The following is a 24,072-nucleotide window of genomic DNA, read 5'->3' as shown; positions in this document are numbered from 1 at the left end:
TTATATATGTGGCTTGACCTCCTATACCTAAAATATACATATATTTCTCTATTAATATTTATTCATAAAAAATGAAATTATTTGTTAAAATTAAACTTTGAGAAAATGAAATTATTAATCATTAATAAAATTAATAAATCACAATATTAAAAAATATCTAAATACAACTAAGTATAAAATAATTTAAATTATAGAATATTAAAAAAATAAATTACAATAAAAATAACTACAAATTGTGAATAGTTTTTATTAAAATATGAATTAATAGAACTAAAAAAAATTATATTAATTATAATAATAAAGGAGAAAAAAATTCATGAATGTAAAAGACAAGAAAAAGAATGACAAATGTTCTAAATATAAATTAAAATTCAATTAAGAAAAGAAGTAGAATTAAATCTATTACTTATATTATTCATTTTTAATTTATATAAATATTCATATTTATATAATTAAACAAATATTTATAAAAAATATAAAAAAAATTCATGAATGTAACTAACTAAATAAAAAATGAATTGAATTTTTTTTATATTTAGAAAAGAAATTTAAAGTCAATTAAGAAAAGAAATAGAGTTAAATCTATTACTTGTTTTTAATCTATATAAATAAAAATATTTATTTATGTGTATACATTTATAAAGTAAATTATTTATAAAGTAAATTTGAATAAGTTTCAAATCATTGAATAAAATTGTATAAAGTAAGTTTGAATTTTATTTTTTTATGGAGGGTTGTGACCTGTAAGGCACAAAGGCTTAGGACCAAGGACTGAGGGGTATGCATTCATGTGGTCAATCATCCCTTATGGTGGGTTCTTTGTGAGCCATTCAATAGACTAAGGGCCTATTGACTAATTTGAATTTGAATAAACATTGTTTGTTAAAATAAAATTATAAATAAATTAGATCAAATACTAATAACATAATGAAAATTGCATATTGTAATGGGTAGAGGAAGATATGTTTAGGACGTTTCTCAATTTTTTTGGAATAGTTCTTTTATCATAATTTTGATGGGTTTGTTTAAAGAGTAAAACAATTGAATGGATAACATTTTCCTATATATTTTAAATGATTGTCAAACATTAGAATTATATCCATCTAATATACATTTATTTTTTAAATTGTGTTTACCCAAAAATGAAAAAGAAGTTAATTTTGTTAATTATGCAAAGACAAAGTATCATGTAAATGACAATATGACTTTTTGATAGAGCATCTTCTAACAAGTTTGGTGAAGAATCTCCACACTTTGCTTGCTTTAAATTTAGATGGAGTAACTAATAAGAACATCTAAGTGGCAAGAGAAGGGGAATAAAGTCTTTTAATGTCCAACTTTATAATTACACACCTTGATGACAACATTGGCAAACAAGTAATTTTAGTGTTAACTTATACAATCTAATTTTTTAGTAGATAATATATAAAAAATAAAAGTTTATAAATGTGTAAACTAGGTGTGGATGTGAGAAATTTTGAACTATTCTAGTATTCAAAAGATAAGAACAATCAAATTATTAGACGAGGTGAACATTTTACTAGATAATAGTACCAAGCAAATATTAAATTACACTAAATATGACCAATAAATTTGTAGATTATTAGATATAATTTCTATTCATAAATATTATATACTACAAATATTCATAAATACTTTAAAATTAAATTTTCCACACTTTTGACATCTTATTAAATATATTTTTATTCTTAGCTGTGATTTATGGGTAGATTGTGTTACAATTTTTGCATCCACGTTTTGGATCACACTCTGTCCATCATCAGGATGAGAGAGCTTAAAGGAAAAAAGTCTACTTCTGTAAGGTTTCAAAGTTTTGATTGAATAGATTTAACTTTTTTTATTCTCTTAATTGAATGGAATTTGGTTTTTTTCTAAATATAGAACTTTTGTCTTATTCTATATATATATTCAAATTCTTGTCAATATTATTATTATAATTAATAAGATTTTATTATTAGTCTTTTTAAATTTATATTTTAACTAAGAAAAGCTATTCATTATTTTTTCGTAGTTATTAATTTAACTTTGATTTTTTTTAGTATTCAAAAGATAAGAACAACTGAATTATTAAATAGGTGAACATTCTACTACACAGTAGTACCAAGCAAATATTAAATTAAATTTATTAAGATTTCACTATATTTATTCTCTTAATTGAATGGAATTTGGTTTTTTATAAATATAGAACTTCTGTCTTATTCTATATTTATATTCAAATTCTTGTTAATATTATTATTATAATTAATAAGATTTTATTATTAGTCTTTTTTAATTCATATTTTAAGTGTTATTATTTTTAGTAGTTATTAATTTAATTTTAATAATTTTTTTAAGTATTCAAAAGATAAGAACAACGGAATTATTAAATCAGGCGAATAGTAACAAGCAAAAGATAAATATTTTTATATATTTTTATTGCAATCTACTTTCATTTTGGCGTGGGCGCCGAGATTCGTCTTAATTCGTTCTTTTCAAATATGAAATGCATTGGGCATAATAATAAAGTGAAGTATATGAATGCAACTGATTATAAAAAAAAGTGAATTTTTTTAATTAAAATTAAATTAATAACTAAATATAGAATAAGACAGAAGTTCTATATTTAGAAAAAACCAAATTCCGAATAAATATAGTCAAATCTATTCAAAGTGGTAAAATATTTTAGAGAGAGAATGACAATGGAGATATTTCTAGGTCTTCCGGATGACGTTGGCAGACTGTGTTTGTTGAGGGTGCCATTAACCTCACACCCCACGATGGCCCTTGTTTGTAAATGGTGGAAAAATATTTTACGTAGTCCACCGTTTTATCAAGATAGAAAGAGATTTGGGGAGTTAATCATATTACCTTGTTGGGATGATATAACAAATGATAAAGGCTGCAGAATAAAATTTTATGATCCTTTGCAAAATTCAATTGAAACCCTACCGCCATTTCCCCCTCAATTTCCACATTTTTCAGCTTGCTCTTTCTGTATTCCCTTTAACCACAAATTGATCGTCACGGGTCTTTTCAGTAGCATGCCAGAATTCACAGTTCATAAAGCACTAGTCATCTACAACTTTTCCTCTGGTATGTACCCCTGTTAAACATTTGTATCCCTTTTTACTTGTATTTATCATAACATTGTTTCTCTTGTCTCAGGGAAATGGAAGCGAGGCCCCGACCTTCCAGATTGTAGAGTTGATTTTAGTTGTTCCGTGGACTCAGCAAAAGGATTGATTTACATTGCTGGTGGATATGATAGTGACGACGAGGAATTGTGCACAGCGGCAGTTTATGACATTGAGGAAGAAAAGTGGGAGTATCTTCCCCCAATGATTTGGAGCGAATGTAAGTGCGACAGTGTATTTACCGATGACAAGTTATATGTGTTGAGCCACATGAAAGGGCATATACAAGCCTATGATCCCAACACACGGCAATGGAGTGCCATATGCGATTGCTATTATGATGGCAGTATGCAACCTTCTTTTGCCGCATTTGGATGGATTTATCACGAATGGGATTGGGAAATTATAGAATGGAATTATGTGGAAAACCAATTCCGCATTGCAGGAACGCTTCCTCCCCAAGTCTACAGATTTTTAGGTGGCACAATGTGGAATCAACAGATATTAATGGTTTGCATCCATGAGGAAGCAACAGATATTGAAGGTTGGTTTCAAAATGTTAAGGCCTTTTATTTATTTGAACCTTCAGATGAAGGAGGAAAAGAAGAGAAGTGGACTTTGATCAGTACATTGTCTGCAACAGAACTCCCAGATTTAATCCCTACAATTGGAGCTCTCACTCTCTAACTCTTTTAAGTGAAATGGATTTCAGTGTTTTAAACCTTCATGAACTGAAAAACCCCTCTACTATTATTTTTGGAATGGTTTTATCAAAGCTGAGTTCTATTTGAAAATTAAAATAGAATGAACTTTGATTTCTTCTTGCAATGAATATGCCACATGAAAGGGCATATTTCTATTCAAATGAAATTTTTCTATGGTCTCTTTGGATTTTTCTATTCAAATGAAATTTTTATTTTCATTTCTAATTTTAATTAGTTGTACTATTTGTGAGGTAGTATTTTGGTCACATTCCTCCACGTATCTGTACATCCCTCTAACTAGGCATCAACGTGGACCACTTCCTAATATTTGCATTGCTAATAGGGTTTGTGTGCCCATTTTCCTCTTCAAATTCCTGATTTGAGTTTCAGGTGTTTGTGTTCTACATATAGCTTCTGCCTAAGCTTTGGTTGATTCCTAGCTTTTTCTTTCAAAGCATAGCGGCAGAGGCGATAGAACTCTTCAACAACAATTGCTATTGTCCTTGGTAAGTACCCATTAGAGTTGGAAGTCTTGTATTTGTCATATTTAATTGCAATAACAAGAAATCAGTACAACATCTTTTTAAGTTATGATCTGTAATTTGTAATGCTTTAATTTGCGAGACGAATTGTTGAGATTTGTAGTTCAAGATAGATGTCATCTATTGTTCAAGATAGAGGCATCTGTCTTCCATTTAGATCTATCTTTTTACTTTTGAATTCAAAATCCCAATAATCATGGGCCAACCCATCCAAATGAAAGCCAAATTCTCAGCAATTTATATAATTTTTGGTGGGTTTTTTTTGGATAAGTTTTGCTATTTTTAATTTTTTTCCTTTGCTTCGTTTCTTTAAAAATATGTCAAACAGTTGGCTTATGGTTTCAAATGTTTCAGTCTTCAGACTTGAAGCACTATTCAGAAATTCAGGGTTCAACGTACAACTCAAAATAGAAGGTTACCATTGAAAATGTGCTTTCAATATTCAAAGGATTACAAGTCCTAAACTGATCTACGAATGACCATTCTTTTCTGTTGTTAAAATAAGCTCAGAATTCTACAGATGATTTCTAAACCAAAATGTATCGAATTTTGACATGTATCATGCACCTTTTAAAAATGGTCCTCACTCAGAAAACACTAGGTGTAAGTCCACCTCAAACAGCAAGTGACTTAAGAAGTAATTTCCTCGAGCTACTCGTGAAATATTTTAATATATCTGCATTGGAAATGATGAAGCCTCTAAACAAGCTATTTGATCTTCACACAACTCTTGCGTTACGAGCCAGAATGATGAAACCTCTAAGAATGAGTTTGTTAACTCAGAAAGTGCCTATACATAAGATGTGCCTACTGCTGCTATTGCCTTCTAATGACCAATTTGATCCTCCAGTAATGCTGATATTGTGACTTCCTCGTTATGAAAAAAAATTCTTAGTGTACCCCTAAAAAATTGCTCCCTGTTATTTGCAATTCTGAGAATAACATTGTACCAGTACATCCAGAATCCAATGGCAATATATAGCATGAACTAGTTGGTTCATGCCATATAGAGATGTTTTATCAGAATTTGTGACCAACACCAATGACAATATGAGTTTCTGAGAAACAGTCCCTGCACCTGTAATGTCCCTTGGGAATGCTCTTAGGATTTCTATTATTCATTTTTGTGAAGCGTCTTATTGTTTGTTTGCTTTTGCAAACTGTTTGCAGATATGTCTGCAAGTCTGCCCATTTTCCCTTTCACATTCCTGGAAGAGGAAATGTGCATGGACAATGTTTGACAAAATCAAGATGATGTATTTATCGCCTACTGTTGTAACATACAACATTCTTGTGGATGGGCTTGTCAAAGATGACATTGTGATATTGTTATCAGAATTTAATTCTGTAGTTTTTAAAGTCAAGCACATAAGTGCCATGTCCATTCTTGCAAACTATGGAAGGAAAGAGTAAACATGTTAAAAAAAATAAGAATTAAAAATTACATTTATGAAACCCCTAGCAAAAATATTGAAGATCAATCGGAAAAAAAGTTTAAGAAATAAACCAGTTCAATGAAAAAAAACATGAGCATAGACATTTTCGAAATGGCAATTAATTGTAAGTAGGTGACTTGAAAATATTCATTTTACACTATGAACAAGTTCATTTTTATACTCTATTCTCGAAAAACAGAGTAATATCCTCTATCTTTGTAAACTTTAAGCATATGGGTGCTTGATTGTTTTGAGCTTAACTTGTGGAAGAAACATAAAACTATAAATATTGAAAAAAATCCATATGTTAAAAGGTGAATCTAGCACGGAACACTTCTCTTTAGGCCTCATCTTAGTCAAAGTCTCTAGTTCCTATAATATAAGAAATAGTTAAGTTCCTATAATATAAGAAATAGTTATATTTGGTTGTGAAATTGTTGAGCGTGTTGATGCTTTTACTTTTCTAATCAAGACGTAGTAAAACTTCTATCACTATGTAGTTACATTTGTGAATGAAATATTTTTTTTCTATATTTTTTTTCAAATATTTATTTTACTTATTTGGCCATCTCTATTACCTATATTATTTTTACTAATAGTGTGTTAATGTTGAACTACTGAGAAAATTGTTCCAACCCACTATTTACAGAAGCCAAACATTTTTCTGCCATGTAAAACAATTATATGCATTTTCCTTTAGTTCTGAAATTATTTTGGATTAATTATAGCTAAAAAATTAGTAAGCAATTAAATTTAAATTTCATTGTAGTCTTTCACTCTCCATTATTCTTTGGCACTAGTTGTAATTTGAGAAAAGAGTGGTAAAAATTTATTAAGACAGAAAGGAATACAACAAGGAGAGCTCAACAAGGAGTTCGATCCTAAGCAACAAGATCATCAAATTCTTGCACCATCTCAAAGGACAGTTGCCTCCTATCCCTAATATTCCAACCCAGATCATGACTAGAAGCCCATTTGGCTAAACAATCAACAGGCCTGTTCCATTCACGAGGAATATACGTGAACCTAATGAACTGGAAAGAGGTAGAGAAGAGAATAATCTGCTTAACAACAGTGGTCAGCTGCCAACTAACATCCTCAAGCTCCTGCAAAGAAAGAAAGTACCCTTATGAACTGAGAAGAAAAATTTAACATTCCCAGAACTACAACGAGCCACTCCCCTAGTACCAGCAGGGCCAGGATTCCCACGGGAAGAACCATCAGTGTTAATTTTCAGAACTCCACAGGGAGAAGGAGTCCAATGCCCATCTTGGTTAACCCGACCCTTCCTCTGATGGTGAAGCTACCTGGACACAGAAGGAAATCTTTGAGCTGCAGCCCCATCCTGAAGATGAAAATTGAGGCAATTACAGATAGCAAGATCAATCGGATCCATACCCCCATCAAGCTCACACTTCACATGAATAGTTTCTTGAAGAGAATGTGATATCTTCCACCAAAGATGCAAAACACCAAGCCGAGCATCTTGGAATATGCAACGATTCCTCTCCAACCAGATATGCCAAAGCATGAAAGATGGGCCAGCAATCCAAGTAACATGGAGAGAAGAAGACTTGGAGGGAGCACTGCCTAAGCGGGCCCAGAACTCAGGCAAAGAGGAAGCATGCCTACAAGAGAAACCCCAAGCGCTCCACCAAAGGTGCCATATCTGAGTAGAATAGGAGCAATGGAAAAATAGATGGGAGACAAACTCCTCTTTATTACCACACAAAACACAATAAGAGGGGCCCTAAAATCCCTGTTTACAAAGATTATCCTAGGTAAGACAACGGTTGTGAGCCACTAGCCACATGAAAAAATTGCACTTGGACCAAGAAACTTTATTCCAAACTTGCTTCCACCAGGGACCTTAGCATCCCCAAATAATTGCCTAGTTATCTCCTGATATCCAGCAGAGACATGATATTTACTAGACAAGGTACCGCCCCAAGCCAAAACATCTAGACCAAGCAAAGAGGAAGACTCTCTAGAGGCCAAAATTTGAGAAAGCTCCTAACGATCCCTGTTTGTACCTCTAGGAGGCCAATCAGAAGAATGCTTCCATCTGTTACCAACAATATGTCCCAATTGATAAGGAGTCTTGTAATGAGCCACTTTATCCCATCCAGCGGCAAGAAAAGAGTCACAAAGAGACTAAAGATTAGGGTACACGGATAAAATGGAAGGGAATCCATCCCAAGCATCAGACCAAAACAAATCCTAAGAACCTCCTTTACATATCCCAAACAGACCTTTCTTCACCAACATCGCACCTGTCTTCAAAGTATGCCAAAGCATTGAGCCACGACCTTCAAGAGGAAGTGCAGAAACAGAGCAAGGATCAGCACCATGAAAATATTTATGAGTGATAATACGAGCCCAAATTTGATGTTGTCCAGAGCACCATCACCAATAAAGTTAAAGTGATATTGTTTTGACTGAATAAAAGTTTCAATTTCAGAATGTAAGTTTACATTATCTTTCTGAAAAAAGTACAAAAAACTTGATGAATCATTGAATATGATTTAAACTATTGATAATAAAAATGCTTTTTAACATTTTTTTTTATATATAATTAGATTCTAAAACAGTTATACATTATGAGCTCTGGTTTAAAATCTCTTTCTCAAATAAGTCACAGAACTTTCAAAGGTCTATGAACCCTAAAAGTTAGAAGATAAAAGATACATTAAAAAGTACTAGAGACCATGATCTCTAACTAAGATACTAAATTGAAATTACAAATGAATCCAAAATAAAATATTAACCACCAACGATGACTCAAAAAAATACCCAAATATAGTAAGGCCTCAAGATGACGCTTACAAAATTGAAGGATTTGACACCACAAAGGAAGAAAACTAGACCCCCAGATCAAACCCTAGGGAATAAAAAGATAAGATGAAACTCATAATACTTATGAAAATGCTTGGAGATTGAATGGCACAAATAAATCTGACTAGACTAGAGGAAAATCCCTGTAAAGATATAACCATTCTTCAATGCAAAAGAAGATGAAATCAATACAACCAAGCATGCATATACAGAAGATTCAAAGCACAAAATATGCAAAAATCAAAGGAAAAAAGAATGAAAATGATGAAAAAATAAAGATGTATGCCTTTTTATAGGAAAATTTTAGGATGACGTTAACCGTCAAGACCAAACTTCAGAGTTTTAGACTCCAAAACTTTGAGAAAACCTAGTTAAACAAAAGACTTCAAACTTAGAGATATTGGAGTTTTTGGATGCTAACAAATTTGAAAATATGAGAAACTAACAAGACCAAAAAAAAAGACAAAAAATGGAAGGAATAAACCACCTAGAGTATCAAATATGTCAAACATTAGATGTATGAAAAGTTTGATACTTGCATTAAATGAGAAAAGTGAAAGAGAAACTTAGAGAATCAAGGTTATCAAACGTTTGATGATCTAAAACTTTGATAACTCTAAAATTCTAAAGAAAAAGTGATCTTAGAAAAACTAAGGAAAAATGGAAGAAAATTTGACAAATATGAAACTCTAAAAATACAAGAGACTAAAAGGGGCTGACAAGGCCTTCCTGAGACCAAACCAAACTATCAGGAACACTCAAAAGTACACATAATATGACGCATCAAGAAAGAAAAGGAAACTAAAGAAAAAAGGACCAAAGATGCAACAAGTGAGAAAATGAGTCCCTATTTTTGTAAATTCACAAAATAGGGCATGCATTGTGAAACCACAATAAGTATATTATTGAATTAAGATCTATTGTCAACTATACAAAATAAACTTCTGTAAAAAGTTTGGATGAAAAATAACATACTCAATGCCAAGATTGAGTATGTAACAATAATTATTCTAACAACCTCTATAGGTTATCTCTATCATTGAATACAAGAATCAATACTACTCTCGAATAATAACATCAATGACAACCACACATGACAAAATCTAACAAGTTTTGCATCACTATGTACATTTTATAGTTAAAAATATTGAATATTAAGTTGTCAAACATATTATTTAATGCATCACATAGTAATCTTGGCATTCATTACACTTTATATATAAATATATTACATTTCCATAAATTGATATATTTTTGTAATGCCAAATATGTTTACAACTTAGGTATCCAACATAGTACATTGAAAGATATATATTCTTTTTTAGATCAAAACCTTCTTAAAATAATAATAAATAAGTCAGTTATTTTCTCTGTTGATGAAAAAAAAGTTTGGGTTTCATTAAGAGTTCCATATTATCACTCATGTAGCTTAATGGTATTAATTTAATTTAGATGATTCAAAATCTAATTCATTATTAATGTATTGAACATTGAGGTTTAAATGAATTGTACATTCTTGTATCTCATTCAAGAAGAAAACATTTATTTCTTGAATATTCCATCATGAGATCAATTAGAAAAAGTTGGAGGTTATTACCAAGAATATTTTGACTTTGAATTATAAATTTTATCAATCTTAAAAACTCATTCTAAGAAACAAAATTATAGATTGAGTGTTTGATATTCTATTTTTGGAACTCTCATAACCTTGGTTTCCATTGTATATTTTTAGAATCAAAGGTACCTATAATGATATAGAATACCAATTTCAATTTAGATCAAGTTGGCTCCATTAGTTAGAAACAAATCAGACACACACACACACATCTATAATTTGAATGCACACGCATACACATCTATAACTCTTTCAAATAGGTTTATAATCTTTTTTCATATAGGTTAGTATTTTGTACAAGATTTATATTATGTTTAACTTGAGTTATATAATTTTGGCCTCAAAATACTAATTCTATTTACAAACTCTTGAGTCTTGTACATGATTTATGCTATGGCTTAAATATGGGCTATAATAGCTAACACATGTATCATTAAAGTTTGATGTAGTAACCTATCTTTTTTATTTCTTATGTAGGTTTTTACATTTGATTTATTCATTCAAGTTTATAATTCATGAAAATTTGATTATGAGTAGGAATTCTTAATTAGTGTTCTCGATTTTTTTTTCCAATGAATTAATTCATTATTAATGAACGGTTGACCTAATTTATGTGTTGTCCTTGTAATAAATTCTTATTCTTTATAAAGTATTGTCTACTAAATAATGTATGAAATATCTATTAAAGTACTCTATTATTTTTATAATTTTATTAATGAATGGTTGACCTAATTTATGTGTTGTCCTTGTAATAAATTCTTATTCTTTATAAAGCATTGTCTACCAAATAATGTATGAAATATCTATTAAAGTACTCTATTATTTTTATAATTTTACTATATTCAATTTTAATCTTTATTTAATTCTCTAAAATTTAAATTAATTTTATTTTTAGATTCTTTTACTTTCCAAACCATGTTAGGGATTTGTGAGCAACAAGCCTAATTAATGCCAAATGAGCACACCCCTAATGAAATTTGTAGAATTTCTTGTCAACAATTCCTAATTATTTCCTTCAAGGCCATAATGACTTTTATAGTACCTTTTTTTCAAATAATATATTTTTTAATGTTTTTAAATTACATTAAGACAATTCTATGAAAGTCTAAAATGTACTTCCTTTTCCACTTTCTATCTTTATTTCATTTTATTTATTTTAGTACAACATAAGCTTTTATTCAAATTATAAACTTAATTATATATGAGAATGTGAGAATTTTTTTTTTCCTTGATAGTTTAGGGATGAATAGCTAAACAAGGCCAAATACATCCTTTTATCTATAAATTATCTCAAGGATGAGTCCCTCTAGTTGTGGTGCCTATGGGGAGAATATTAACACATTTAATCTTCATCTCACTACTTTTAGGTCATCCTTTTCCCTAGAAACATAGATTTATTATGATAAAATGTCCTTATGAAATAAACATGGATAAAATGAAATACTATATTTTATTAGGTGCAAAATTCAAATATTCAACAACAAATAAAAATTGCCATCACAAACTTTCTAGTCAAAAATATATATATTGATTTCAATAGATTATTATGAATCTTAAACTTATACTAGTTATGCAATGACTTCTAACTATAAAATTTAAGTAAAACTCTTTTGATCACCACAATCAAAATTTTGTCCTGGATCAACATTTAATATTGTAGAATATCTCTTGTAGAACCCAATTCTATCAGCCACTTGATCATCTTTTCCCTTCCCACACTCAAGCCCACCATTGATAATATTAGTTGTAAGTCCAAAACCAAGCAATCTATTCTCTTTCAAATCACTAGAAGGTGAAACATACTTCCCAATAATAACATCATGGCAAGATGGCTTAGGAGGTTGAGTAGTAGTCCAAAACCAAAGAGCAGTTTTAAAAGCAATCATAGGTTTTTTGGATACCATCTCAGGACGCTTAAGACCATTGAATCCTACGGCCTTTCCAGCAAGGCCATAATTGTAGTTCCTGTAATATACCAAATTTTCAATAACCCATGAAATTTAAAATATATATATATATAGTAAATACTACTTTGTAATGTAGGGATTAATTATATTTTACATTTCCCCTTAGAAATAACAAAAGTATATATACATTTAATAAAATATATCATTTAATATTTAAGATGTCATTAATAAATTTAAATTAAAAAAACCATTCACTTATCACACAAAAGAATAAATGCAAGATAATAGAATTAGCTAGAAAAATATTACAATTTAATGTTTGATCACTCATAATTTAAAAAATAACATTCTTCTAGGCTTGAAGCTAAGGATCTCTATCTAATAAGTTCATTGTCAAGCTACTATTTCATAAGACATTAATCTTATACAAAATTATCATTTAAAAAATAATTTAAGTTATTTCTTTGACCTAATTTTTAAATAGTAGATTGATTTTGAATGTTCTCATTCCTACCATCTAAATCTCATGAACTAATTGCAAGTTGAGAGCAATTTATACGGCTTCACATGAGAGAACATTGTACCTTCCATATACCACTTCGAACTAATCATTGACTTTAACAATTTTATGATCATTGTTCTCCTAACATAGCCTGATCTTCACTGTCCACCTGTAATAATCTAATCTCATGTGTCATTTTATACCATTCTTTAATGCTTCTTTCTATTTCTTTCAAGTTATCTTTCTCCTTGTGACAAATATTGCATTCTTTACATGTTGTTACTATTGTCATTCCTTGTGTATACCTTCGGTTCTCTATTCTAGTACTTCTGAACATTCTAGTTGACTTTTTTCTTTACTATTTTTTACTATAGGTGTATTTTCTATTTGTGTGCTCTGCTCACAATTTTTCCTTTCATCTAATTTTTCCTTATTAATTGCCTTAATCTTCTGTTCCCTCATCTTTATTCTAATACTTCTAAAGGATTCCTCTATGGTTGACATATTATGATCAATTTCTAGATTTGTTTTAATAATTCATTTAATTTCCCCTTCATATTCCTTAAATTCAATCTCATAAATGGATCTATTTGTTATAATCTATTTTCTCCTAATCATTTTTTGGTTTGGTTCCTCATCTATTAGAAATTTAACTTTATTGGTTTTGTCATACTCTGAGTCTATACCTATAAGTGTACCAATTTATTTACCTATTTTGAATCATGAATATAAATGTTTAATTTCTATTGGAAGATTATTACATTCATACCAAGTTGGTATCATATGCTCTTTTTCATCATTCCAATTAGGTATCCAAGTTTGAAATTTAACTACATGCCCTTTATAATAGAATTTTCATATCGAAAGTATTTTATTTCTAATTTCTTTATTTTGCAATGATATAAATTGATGATTTTGAGGAAGTACTAATACTTACCTGTTGTTTGCAAATCTTCTCTAATTTCTTTGTTAATTTTGATAAATGTTTGTCTGGTCCACTCTAATAAACATATACTCCTAGCTTTGAACATTCTTTCCACTTTTCTTCTGTGTCGCTATCACTAATGATCAATATATTAGAACAATTATAGCAATTAGTTACCTTTACCTTGTCTGGTGATGGGGCTATCATACTACTTTTACTTGTTGGCAGCGTTGTATAATCTGTAATACCATTCTCCCTTTTATGTGGTGGTATATAGATTTTTTCTCAGAAACCCTAAGTACTTTTTTTGAGTTTTCTTGTTGATGTTTCTACCCTAGCGGAATATAGTTAGCTTCAAAAAATTTGGTAGGTTTATATATTGCTTGTTTACAATTTTTGTCTGCTTTTACTAAAAAAGTTACCGATTTTTCCATTTGCTTTTCTTCCTCTACTAGTTTGATAATTTGGGTGGGTTGTTTCTAGTGATTTTTATTTTCTTCCATCATTGGCCTCTTTTTTTGTTGTGATTTGTTTCTTCTTTGATTCCTATTTGAAATTACAACTTGTCACCCATTGTTATTTCTGCATGGATCTTTATTTAGCTTTATCATCTTCCTATCCCTAGCTTCATGTTGTTTAACCAGGGCACTAAATGTGTTTGATATTGAATGATTTTTGTTTAAAGCTGCAAACCTGTTGCTGATCAAAATTCAGGGGATTGTCTATTTTCCTTTCAGCCTATCTTCTTGTTGCTTATATGTTGACTAAGAAAAAGCTGAACCCTTATTAGGGAAAAATTTATTTTCCGCTGATTGTTGAAGTCAGTGTTTTCCAAAAAAGGAATGATTTACAAATCTAAGAAATGTTGACTTATTCACTTGATACACAACTTCTGAAATTCTTGCCATTTTTCGGGGCAAAGCAGATCCACTATCAACATTGAGTATTTAGAATTATTTTTTCGTACCTCAAATATTAATATTAAGTGTGTCAAATTTTTTATAACATTAGATGAGGTGCCCTAATACTTATAGTTGAATAAACCTTCTAGCCCACCAATCAAAATATAAGTGCATGTACGTGGTAAAAACATGTATTCATGAAACCTTACTGTAGAAAGCAAATGGACTGATGACAAACTATACTAGACAAAAGATATCATCAACAGAATGTAATCTCTACAATCGTCTCATATCCCCCTAACTACAGGGTAAAAGCACAAACTTGTGTCACCTTTTATAAAGGAAAAGTGATATCAGAATTTAAACTCTTCAACTTTAATGACATAAAAGTGGCATTTGTGTTTAGAATTTGAAGATGATGTAAACTAATGAAATGTGTAAAATTGGATGAAGTTTATGGCTATAATTTTTTAAAGAAAATTGAGTGAAATTTTTTTTTTTTTTTTTGAATTTTTAAAGTGTATTTTTGAATTTTTTTTAAATATTAAAAATATAGAGTTTTTTTTCCATCAAACAAATATATGCAAATGTTCATATTTTGGTTTGATTTTGGAATATGTTAGAGTTGACATGTATACCTAGTGCACCAAAAAAGAAAAATTGAAATTGGGTTAATATTTTTGAAGTTTTAATTGGTCAAAGTCGAAGTTATCAGAAATTGACAATTTTTTTCTCTCATCAAACTTTTTCCATCAAATCTACATTTTTTTAAAACAAATTACATATTCTTGAAGAAGACTCTCTCCTCTAGTGTAGCATTCAACAATAATAATTTTTTAACATGATTTACTATTTTTTTCTTATTTTTGAACAAACATCTTCCTAAATCTTAAGATACCTACTTGTAATATTTTCAAATTATAATATATTATTCATAATCAAAATTTTAAAAAAATTATATGATCATAATTATGACTTCAAGACCTACAAAGGTATATTTTTAGTTTTTAAAAAAAAATCAATTTAGTAGATCGAATTGGCCTTCAAAGTGAGATGTTTACAGAAGTTCTAATTTTTGCTTGTTTGGTTACCACATAGGATGCCACACAGATAGTTTCGGCCGTAACTATTTCGCCCGTAACTATTTCGATCGAAACAGTTTCGACCAAAACCCTATCGATTAAACCACTAGCGGTTACTGTCATTGTTTGATATAAAATAAAGTTGTTTTTTCATTTTTTTTAAAATTCAATATATAGAACAATGAAAATTGAAAGAGGATTTTCGAAAAATAATTAATTTTGAAGGAATTTTCAGCAACTATTCTACGGATTTAATCAATATTGCAAAGGATCGAATATTTTGAAGGTGCTTTTTTCTCATCTACTTATTTTTATTTTTATGTATTCTATATTGAACCATTAGACGATATTTAGTGAAATCTAAATTATTTATTTTTGTTTCTATAGATTGAAGTATTCAATGGGTAGTAAAAGAAAAAGATCAAGGAAATATGATAGAATAAGAGATGACAAAATGAAAGGCCATACAAAACATAATCCAAACCAAACTACTGAAATTCCTGCACAGGATGAGATTCATGAAGAAAATGAAAGTGATGAAGAGGAAGAAATTGGTAGTTCTATTGATAGAGACAAATTAGAAAGCATAAAAAATTTGATGGATTTGGATGAAGAACTACTTTTTAACCAAATTCCATCTAAAGATATGATAAATGATAACACTATCAAAAAGCATTGTCAGAACATGTGGGATGAATATTTCAAGGATAAAAGTATATTTGGATAGGCACAATTATTTGTCAAGTTATTTAGGAGAAATTATATGAGACCTATTTTGCAGTTGTTGGGTGTTGATAACAGGAAAAGCCATGTGCATAATATTAATAAAACAATAGTTGAAAACTTGCAAAATGATTATAACAAAATTGACAACACAACTCGAGGAGGTGATTTGAGTAATGCACGTAGAGCATTGATAACTACTATATCTAGTAGAAAATTGACACATAGAAAATAGGTACGTCAAATTTCTAATGAACTACATATATCTAGAAGAACTGTCCATAGATACATCAAGAGGAGAAATATGCTAGATGATAACATTGAGAATAACTGGGTGAATATTTGTAGAGTTCCTTGAAAAGACAAGATTTCTAAAGATGTAAAAAGAAAATTTATTGAATTGTGGACCACACATTCTCGTGTTTCTTCCAACAGGCGTGATACTATACAAATTAAAGATCAAGCAACAGGGGCAAAAATTGAACATCGAAAACATTTCATAGATATAACTCAAAGTGAATTATTTCAAACATTCAAACAAGAATTTTCAAATGTTAAAATATGTCAGAGAATGTTTGAGAGTTTACGTCCTTCCTTTGTACGCATAAATAAGATGCGTGAAACTTGTTGTTGTAGAAATCATGTGTAATTTGGTCTACACTTGCAATCATTTGAAAAAGTTATGGCAGTACTTGATCCTAATTTGGTCATCCCTAGCAGTACAACACAATTTGTGAGGTCCATATTATGTGATAAATTAGAAGATTCAAACAAATTCAAAGTGCAATGCATCAAAAATCAGTGTAAAGATTGTGGAGATTTACGCAAATTTTTTGAAATTATGCAAGTTGAGAATATTAATGAATCCACACTAGTTTCATGGATGAGATATGAATATGAGACATACCAAAATAAGAGAGGAGACGAATCCAAAAAAAATGTATTGAAGGAGAGTGAATTGCATTATGATGAGTTCATGACCAAGTTTCATCCATTGATATATCCACATATCCAACATTGTCATAGTGCACGATGGCAAGCTAAATAGTTTCGTGATTCTAAAAATTGTTTTCCACCTGGTTGTATACTTTCAGTTGTAGATTTTTTAGAGAATTATACATTTGCACCTCATACAGAGCTTCAAGGCCAATATTATCATTCTGAACAAGTTGCAATATTTGTGCAAGTGACTTATAGACATGCACAATTTGAGGTGGATCAGATAGCAAGATTGGATGAAAATGAATACATCATCATCAAAGAGGTTCATTTCCATATTAGTGATGATAGAGTTCATGATAGAAGTTATGTAGCTCATTGTTTTGCAATGTTATCTGAAGATCTCAAAAATTGTGGAATAAATGTTTCAGAGCACTAGATTTCGTCTAATGGATGTGCAGGTTAGTATACATGAAGTGAAACATTTATTTAACTTTATTTTAACTTATATTTATTTGGACATGTCTATTTCTATTTGATATATGTACACGAATAATTGTAGATACTTATCTTGTTTCATGTTCACAGGACAATTCAAATTTGCAAAAGCATTTAATTGGTTAGCAATGCAACATGCTAGAACCAATGTTAGGTTTTTATGGAATTTCTTTGAAAGTGGACACGGAAAAGGGGAGCATGATGGAGGAGCATGTATAAAACATGTGCTTCGACAACATGAACTTGTAGGTAAATATATGCATTTTTTAAATGTGCATGTTTAATACTCTAGTAGCATATATTTTAAATTATATATATACATACATATTGTATGTACATACAGGGAATAGGATAGAGAGCGCAAATCAAATTGTTGAATGGTGCAAAGTTCATTTTGCTACTCAAGATACTGAAGACAATAAGTGTTACTTTTGGGAGGTGAAAGGTGAACTAAGTTATATTTATTTTTAAAGTATTTTTCAAATCAAGGTGAGTTTTTAATTAAATATTTATTTTGAAATATGATAATTATTTTTTGTATTTGTAACAAATATAGATCGATCTAATCCTTACAATTGTCAAATGATTCCTAGTATTAGAAGTTTCCATCAAGTGATGACTACAGGAAACCATAAACCTCCAGTAATTAAAGTAAGAGAGAAAACATGTTTTTGTGATGACTGCATTAAGGACAATCTAGTGAGTGCATGTGAAAATATTGTGAATGGATATGTTTCACATTGGGATTTGAAGGAGATAGTTAGAAAGCCTCCTTTTGAAGATATTGACATTGACATTGACATTCATCATCCTGTATATTTAGCTAATTATGAGCGCATTTCTGATTTAGTGATGGCAGGTTTGTGTGCATATATACATATATATAAATTAATATACATGTATATTGTTTTAAAATTAATTTATATTTATCTATATTTTTATATACATGCAGGAGATATTTTTGCAGTTCAAGCTTTACTAGATTATGTGGAAAATGTGGACTATTATCTTTTAAGATGCACAAAAGCAAAACACAAGTTGCTAGAAGGAACTATAGATGCTAATTATCAGTCATATCTAATTGGATTAGTTGTTATTGAAGGAACGTATTATCAACAAACAAGGGTAATTGATAGTGGTATTGAATTTATTGAATACAAGCATGGAGGAAAGGTTTTACATTATAGTAACCATGTTATAGAAACCAAATTACAATTTGAAGCAATACAAAGAAGAGGACATCGTGGAAATCAAAAGTAGAAATTGCCTATTGAAGAATGTGAAAAACTTCTAGAGATAATAAAAAGTAGAGAGGATCCTAACAATACATTGTTTGTGGAGCTCTAGTTTACCTATGTACTTATTGTGGAGATCTAGTTGAGCTATGCCTGTATAGCTCTTATATTTTCATATTTAATATTGACAGGATATTTGTTTTATAAATTTTTATACATTGGATCATTTATCTTGGATATGCAAAATTAGACATGTTTTGTTATTTTTATTTAAATTCGACATGGATATCTCATTTAAGACCACCTCTTAGGACCTCCCCTTAAGACAATCTCTTAGGACCTCCCCTTAATACCACCTATTAGAACATCCCCTTAGTACCACCTTTTACTTGACCTCTCCTTAAGACAACTCCTTTAGTATTTGTATGTATTTATATGTACATTGTTTATGTTTTCTTACATATGATTGTTAATGTTGTTATGTATTTATGTACATATAATCTTTATATGTTCTTATATGATACATTCTTTATGTTTGTATATAATCATTATGTTCTTGCATGTATTAACTTTTATTAATTAAATATTGTAACATGCATTCTTTAGGTCATACTCTTTATATGTTCTTACATGTATATGTTATATGAACTATGTTACATATTACATACATTATATTTTATTAATTAAATGTTGTTAATTATAATTAATTAAGAATGTATGTCATTAAATATAGTTAATTATACTTAGATTAAGACATGCCATTAAATATAGTTAATTATAGTTAGATTAAATATAGTTAATTAAGACATGCCATTAAATAGAGTTAATTAAGACATTACATATAGTTAGATTAAATATATAGTTAATTAAGACATGTCATTAAATAGAGTGAATTAAGACATTAAATATAATTAGATTAAATATAGTTAATTATAGTTAATTAAGGCATGTCATTAAATATAGTTAATTATACTTAGATTAAGGCATGTCATTAAATATAGTTAATTATAGTTAATTATAGTTTTGATTAAATATATAGTTAATTTTACTTGACAGATGTCATTAAATATAGTTAATTATACTTAGATTAAATATATAGAACTTAATTATACTTATATTAAGACATGTCATTAAGTATAGTTAATTAAACTTAAATTAAGGCATTAAAAAAAGTAACATGTATTTATAAACATGAATATTGAAAACATATACATATACATTTATTAACTTTTATTAATTAAATGTTGTAGTTCATGCATTCTTTCTCTAGGTGATCACAGTCTTTATATGTTCTTATGTACATGTATATGTTATATTCTTATGTACATGGACCATTAAAATTATATAGTTAATTACACTTAGATTAAGGCATTAAGATGAATAACATATACAGAAACATGTTCATAACACATACATAAGTTACATAAAATATTAAGACATTAAAAGATCAATAAGATACACGTGTACATTAAAAGATCAATAACATACATGTACATATATCTGGAGAATGTAATGTACTCATATCAAATGTATAAAAATAGATCATGTATCAAATGTCTGGAAATAACATATATGAAACATCAAAATCTCCATATAAACATGTATAGATGGAAATAACATATAAAACATCATTTAGTGTCCATGATATAAACATGTATCTAGAAATAACATATAAAACATCAAAGTGTGACCCATATAAACATGTATCTAAAAATAACATATAAAACATCAAAGTGTCCATATAAACATGTATTTGGACATAACATGTACGTGTAATAAAATAAAAGGCCACATATGATAATCAACTACATCCCCCCTCCTGATCTTGGGCCTTGTCCCCAAATGGGTCTATCAGTTGCATCTAAACCCTGTCAAATGATAACATGGACCATTTAATTATGTTTGCAGACAAATTATATCAAGATCTACATTTATGTAAATCAAATATATATATTTAAATTGTAACATACCTAGGACTCATGACGTGTAGGATCTGTCAATGTCTGCAGATCAACAAAACGTAACATACTATCACTCAAACCCTATAACACATACACAAACACACACATATACATAAATTTAAACATATAGACATATTATTTACCATAATAAAAATAAATTTAAACATATAGAGATATTTATCGTAGCATTATGTAATGCTCTATCGATCTGACTGATATTTGAATCATGCAATGAAAAACTAGTATCAGCGTCCAAGTCAATAGTGCGGCCCTGATCTGAAAACATGGAGGTAAATAGATGAGGCTATCTAGCACTGACATCCTGAGTGGGGGGGGTGTTGTAGGGTCCTGAGTAGCTAGGACTGGTGTTGTAGTCTACGCTTGTGTAGTAGCAGGAGTAGTAGAAGGTGCAGGAATGTCCTCCTACCTCTATGAATCCTCTAGGACTGTTATACAGGAGAAAATATGACTAATCTGAGAGCTCATGTCATGAAGTGGAATCCCTATGAGTGTAGATAATGCTCGATATGCATCTCAAAGATCAGATGCTAAATATGATGCCAAACAATGCAATGCATCTACCTCTAAGACTATAGAAATGTCTACTGGAGAAGGTATGTCTGCAACTCCATAATCATCATCAACAGGTGCGCTAGATGATGCAGCTGTGGGAGTGGTACTTTGAGACCGTAACATATATCTACCACACCAATTAGAAGAAATCTCATGTAATTGTGTGGCGACGGTGGCGATGCTCGAAAAAATCTATGTCCTAATTGTGTCATCAGGAACACTCTTGCCTGCAATAGCCATTTGTGGACCTCTCAACATAACCAAAAGGTTTGGACCCACCATTGCCCATTTGTTAATGGGCGCAAGGGTGTCCGTGGGTCTAAATCTATCAAAAAGTCTCCCCTGACTCTGCCCAACATGCCTAGGATAATCTATATAGTCAACATTGTAGTGTAAATGAAAATCTACAAACAATTGTTGGCAGAAATATAGAGGGAACTCATCCTTCTGTGGCCATCTATGATGAGTGGCCAACCAATGAGGATACATCAATGGTGCGATGAGTGGATCAGTACACTTCATCGTATGCCGGTGGAAACCTCAGTGTCAATCTGTCTATACTTCATAGTGCCAGTGACATTGTGAGATAAAGAAGAATAAAATGTCTCAATGCTCATATCATCAAAAGGGTTGTATGATTCAATGGTCTGAATCATACAAAATAACTCCTCTCGCATCGATGTGACCGTCTCCCTATTAGGGAGGGTGGTAGAAGAGGAAAGCGAGGTATCCAAAATCTGCATAGCACGAGATAACCTCACAACTGTATCTCTAAATAATTGTTGTCTATCTTGAGTGGAGGAGGTTGATTTGCGTGTTGTACCAAACTCAACACTTTGACCTCGACCACAGACATTGGCATCCCCTGAGGATGCAGGAGCACGATCCCCAGAACCAGATGCCATAATGTATATATGAATATAAATACGAGGATATGAATGTGAAGCTGCAAGAGTGATAAATATCTAGAGATTTGCACAATCATATATATACAAATATAAACATACAAGTGTATTTAAATTAAAATAATTAAAAGTTAAATTTAATTTGAAACACACGTATATATAAATACACAACATTAAATGTATGGTGTTATTCAATCATGTAACATGTATGTATTTTTAAACAAATTATCTTAAAGACCATATCTAATGTACATTGTAACGTGCTGATGAAAATGTGAAAAATAAATATTCGTACATGTACGTTTGTATATGTGATAAAAAAAATAAAATTTATTGGTTAAATGATAACTAAGTGTACACATGTGTATATGCAATAAAAATATATAATTTTTGACTAAATTCTAGATTTTGATGTAAATGCTTTGATGATTATGGGGAGTGTAGATGAGAGTTAGGATACAGGGATAGAAAAATTTGTTAACAGATAAGTAAATGAGTTTAGTAAGCAAATGTTAGTTTACAATTTAGAACTCATGACTTAATTTATGTGTTTGAATTAGAGTTAAGAATGTTAATAAAGTAAATGGGATGTAGTTTTATTCAGGTTGATAGTAAGGTCAGTCTATTATGTGCTAGTAAACATATGAATACCTATTAGAACCTACAATAGACATAATGACCTAGTAGGAGTCCCTAGGTCCCCTTAACACACACACACACGCACACACACACACACACACACACACATATATATAGATAAAAATACTTAGAAATGTATCATAAGAGGTCGTTATGTCTCATTTGGTAATGTAAGAATCATCATTACCTAATAAGACCTATTATATCCTAATAATACATATTAAGACTTATTAGAACTTATAAAAAATAGTATGACCTGTTATGACTCCTATATCCCCTTAAGACACGCATGTATGGATAACATACCGAAAAACGTATCATAAGTGATCTTAATGTGTTGTTTGGTAATGTAAGACTCATTATTACCTAACAATACCTATTATGTGCTAGTAAACATATGAATACCTATTAGAACCTATAACAAACATAATGACCTAGTAAGAGTCCCTAGGTCCCCTTAACATATATATGGATAAAAATACCTAGAAATGTATCATAAGAGGTCGTTATGTGTCATTTGGTAATGTAAGAATCATCATTACCTAATAAGACCTATAAAATCTTGATAATACATATTAAGACTTATTAGAACTTATAAAAAATAGTATGACCTATTACAACTCCTATGTCCCCTTAAGACACACATGTATGGATAACGTACCGAAAAACATATCATAAGTGATCTTAATGTGTTGTTTGGTAATGTAAGACTAGTTATTACCTAACAATACCTATTATGTGCTAGTAAACATATGAATACCTATTAGAACCTACAACAGACATAATGACCTAGTAGGAGTCCCCAGGTCCCCTTAACATATATATGGATAAAAATACTTAGAAATGTATCATAAGAGGTTGTTATGTGTCATATGGTAATGTAAGAATCATCATTACCTAATAAGACCTATTATGTCCTAATAATACATATTAAGACTTATTAGAACCTATAAAAAATAGTACATATGACCTATTAGACACACATGTATGGATAACGTACCTAAAAATGTATCAT

General features: G+C 29.9%; 1 protein-coding gene across 1 annotated transcript; it reads left to right on the top strand.

The window, feature by feature from the left end:
• The first annotated feature begins 2,699 nt into the window (after positions 1–2,699).
• On the top strand, positions 2,700–3,821 carry LOC149565486 (F-box/kelch-repeat protein At1g80440-like). Its single transcript, XM_089817136.1, has 2 exons — positions 2,700–3,093; positions 3,166–3,821. Exons 1-2 carry the CDS (start codon positions 2,700–2,702, stop codon positions 3,819–3,821), a joined length of 1,050 nt encoding a protein of 349 aa, XP_089673262.1.
• Positions 3,822–24,072: the final 20,251 nt, after the last annotated feature.

The sequence above is a fragment of the Cupressus sempervirens genome, chromosome 3, assembly GCF_028749045.1.
Source record: "Cupressus sempervirens isolate cs-2001-9-10 chromosome 3, ASM2874904v1, whole genome shotgun sequence".
Classification (NCBI taxonomy): Eukaryota; Viridiplantae; Streptophyta; class Pinopsida; order Cupressales; family Cupressaceae; genus Cupressus; species Cupressus sempervirens.
This window is presented reverse-complemented; position numbering and strand designations above follow the sequence as displayed.

Bases quoted from the DNA above. Each gene is read 5' to 3' on its own strand.
- LOC149565486 (XM_089817136.1), top strand. From the start codon at position 2,700: ATGGAGATATTTCTAGGTCTTCCGGATGACGTTGGCAGACTGTGTTTG. The intron at 3,094-3,165 runs GTATGTACCCCT...CTCTTGTCTCAG, and splicing joins CATCTACAACTTTTCCTCTG to GGAAATGGAAGCGAGGCCCC.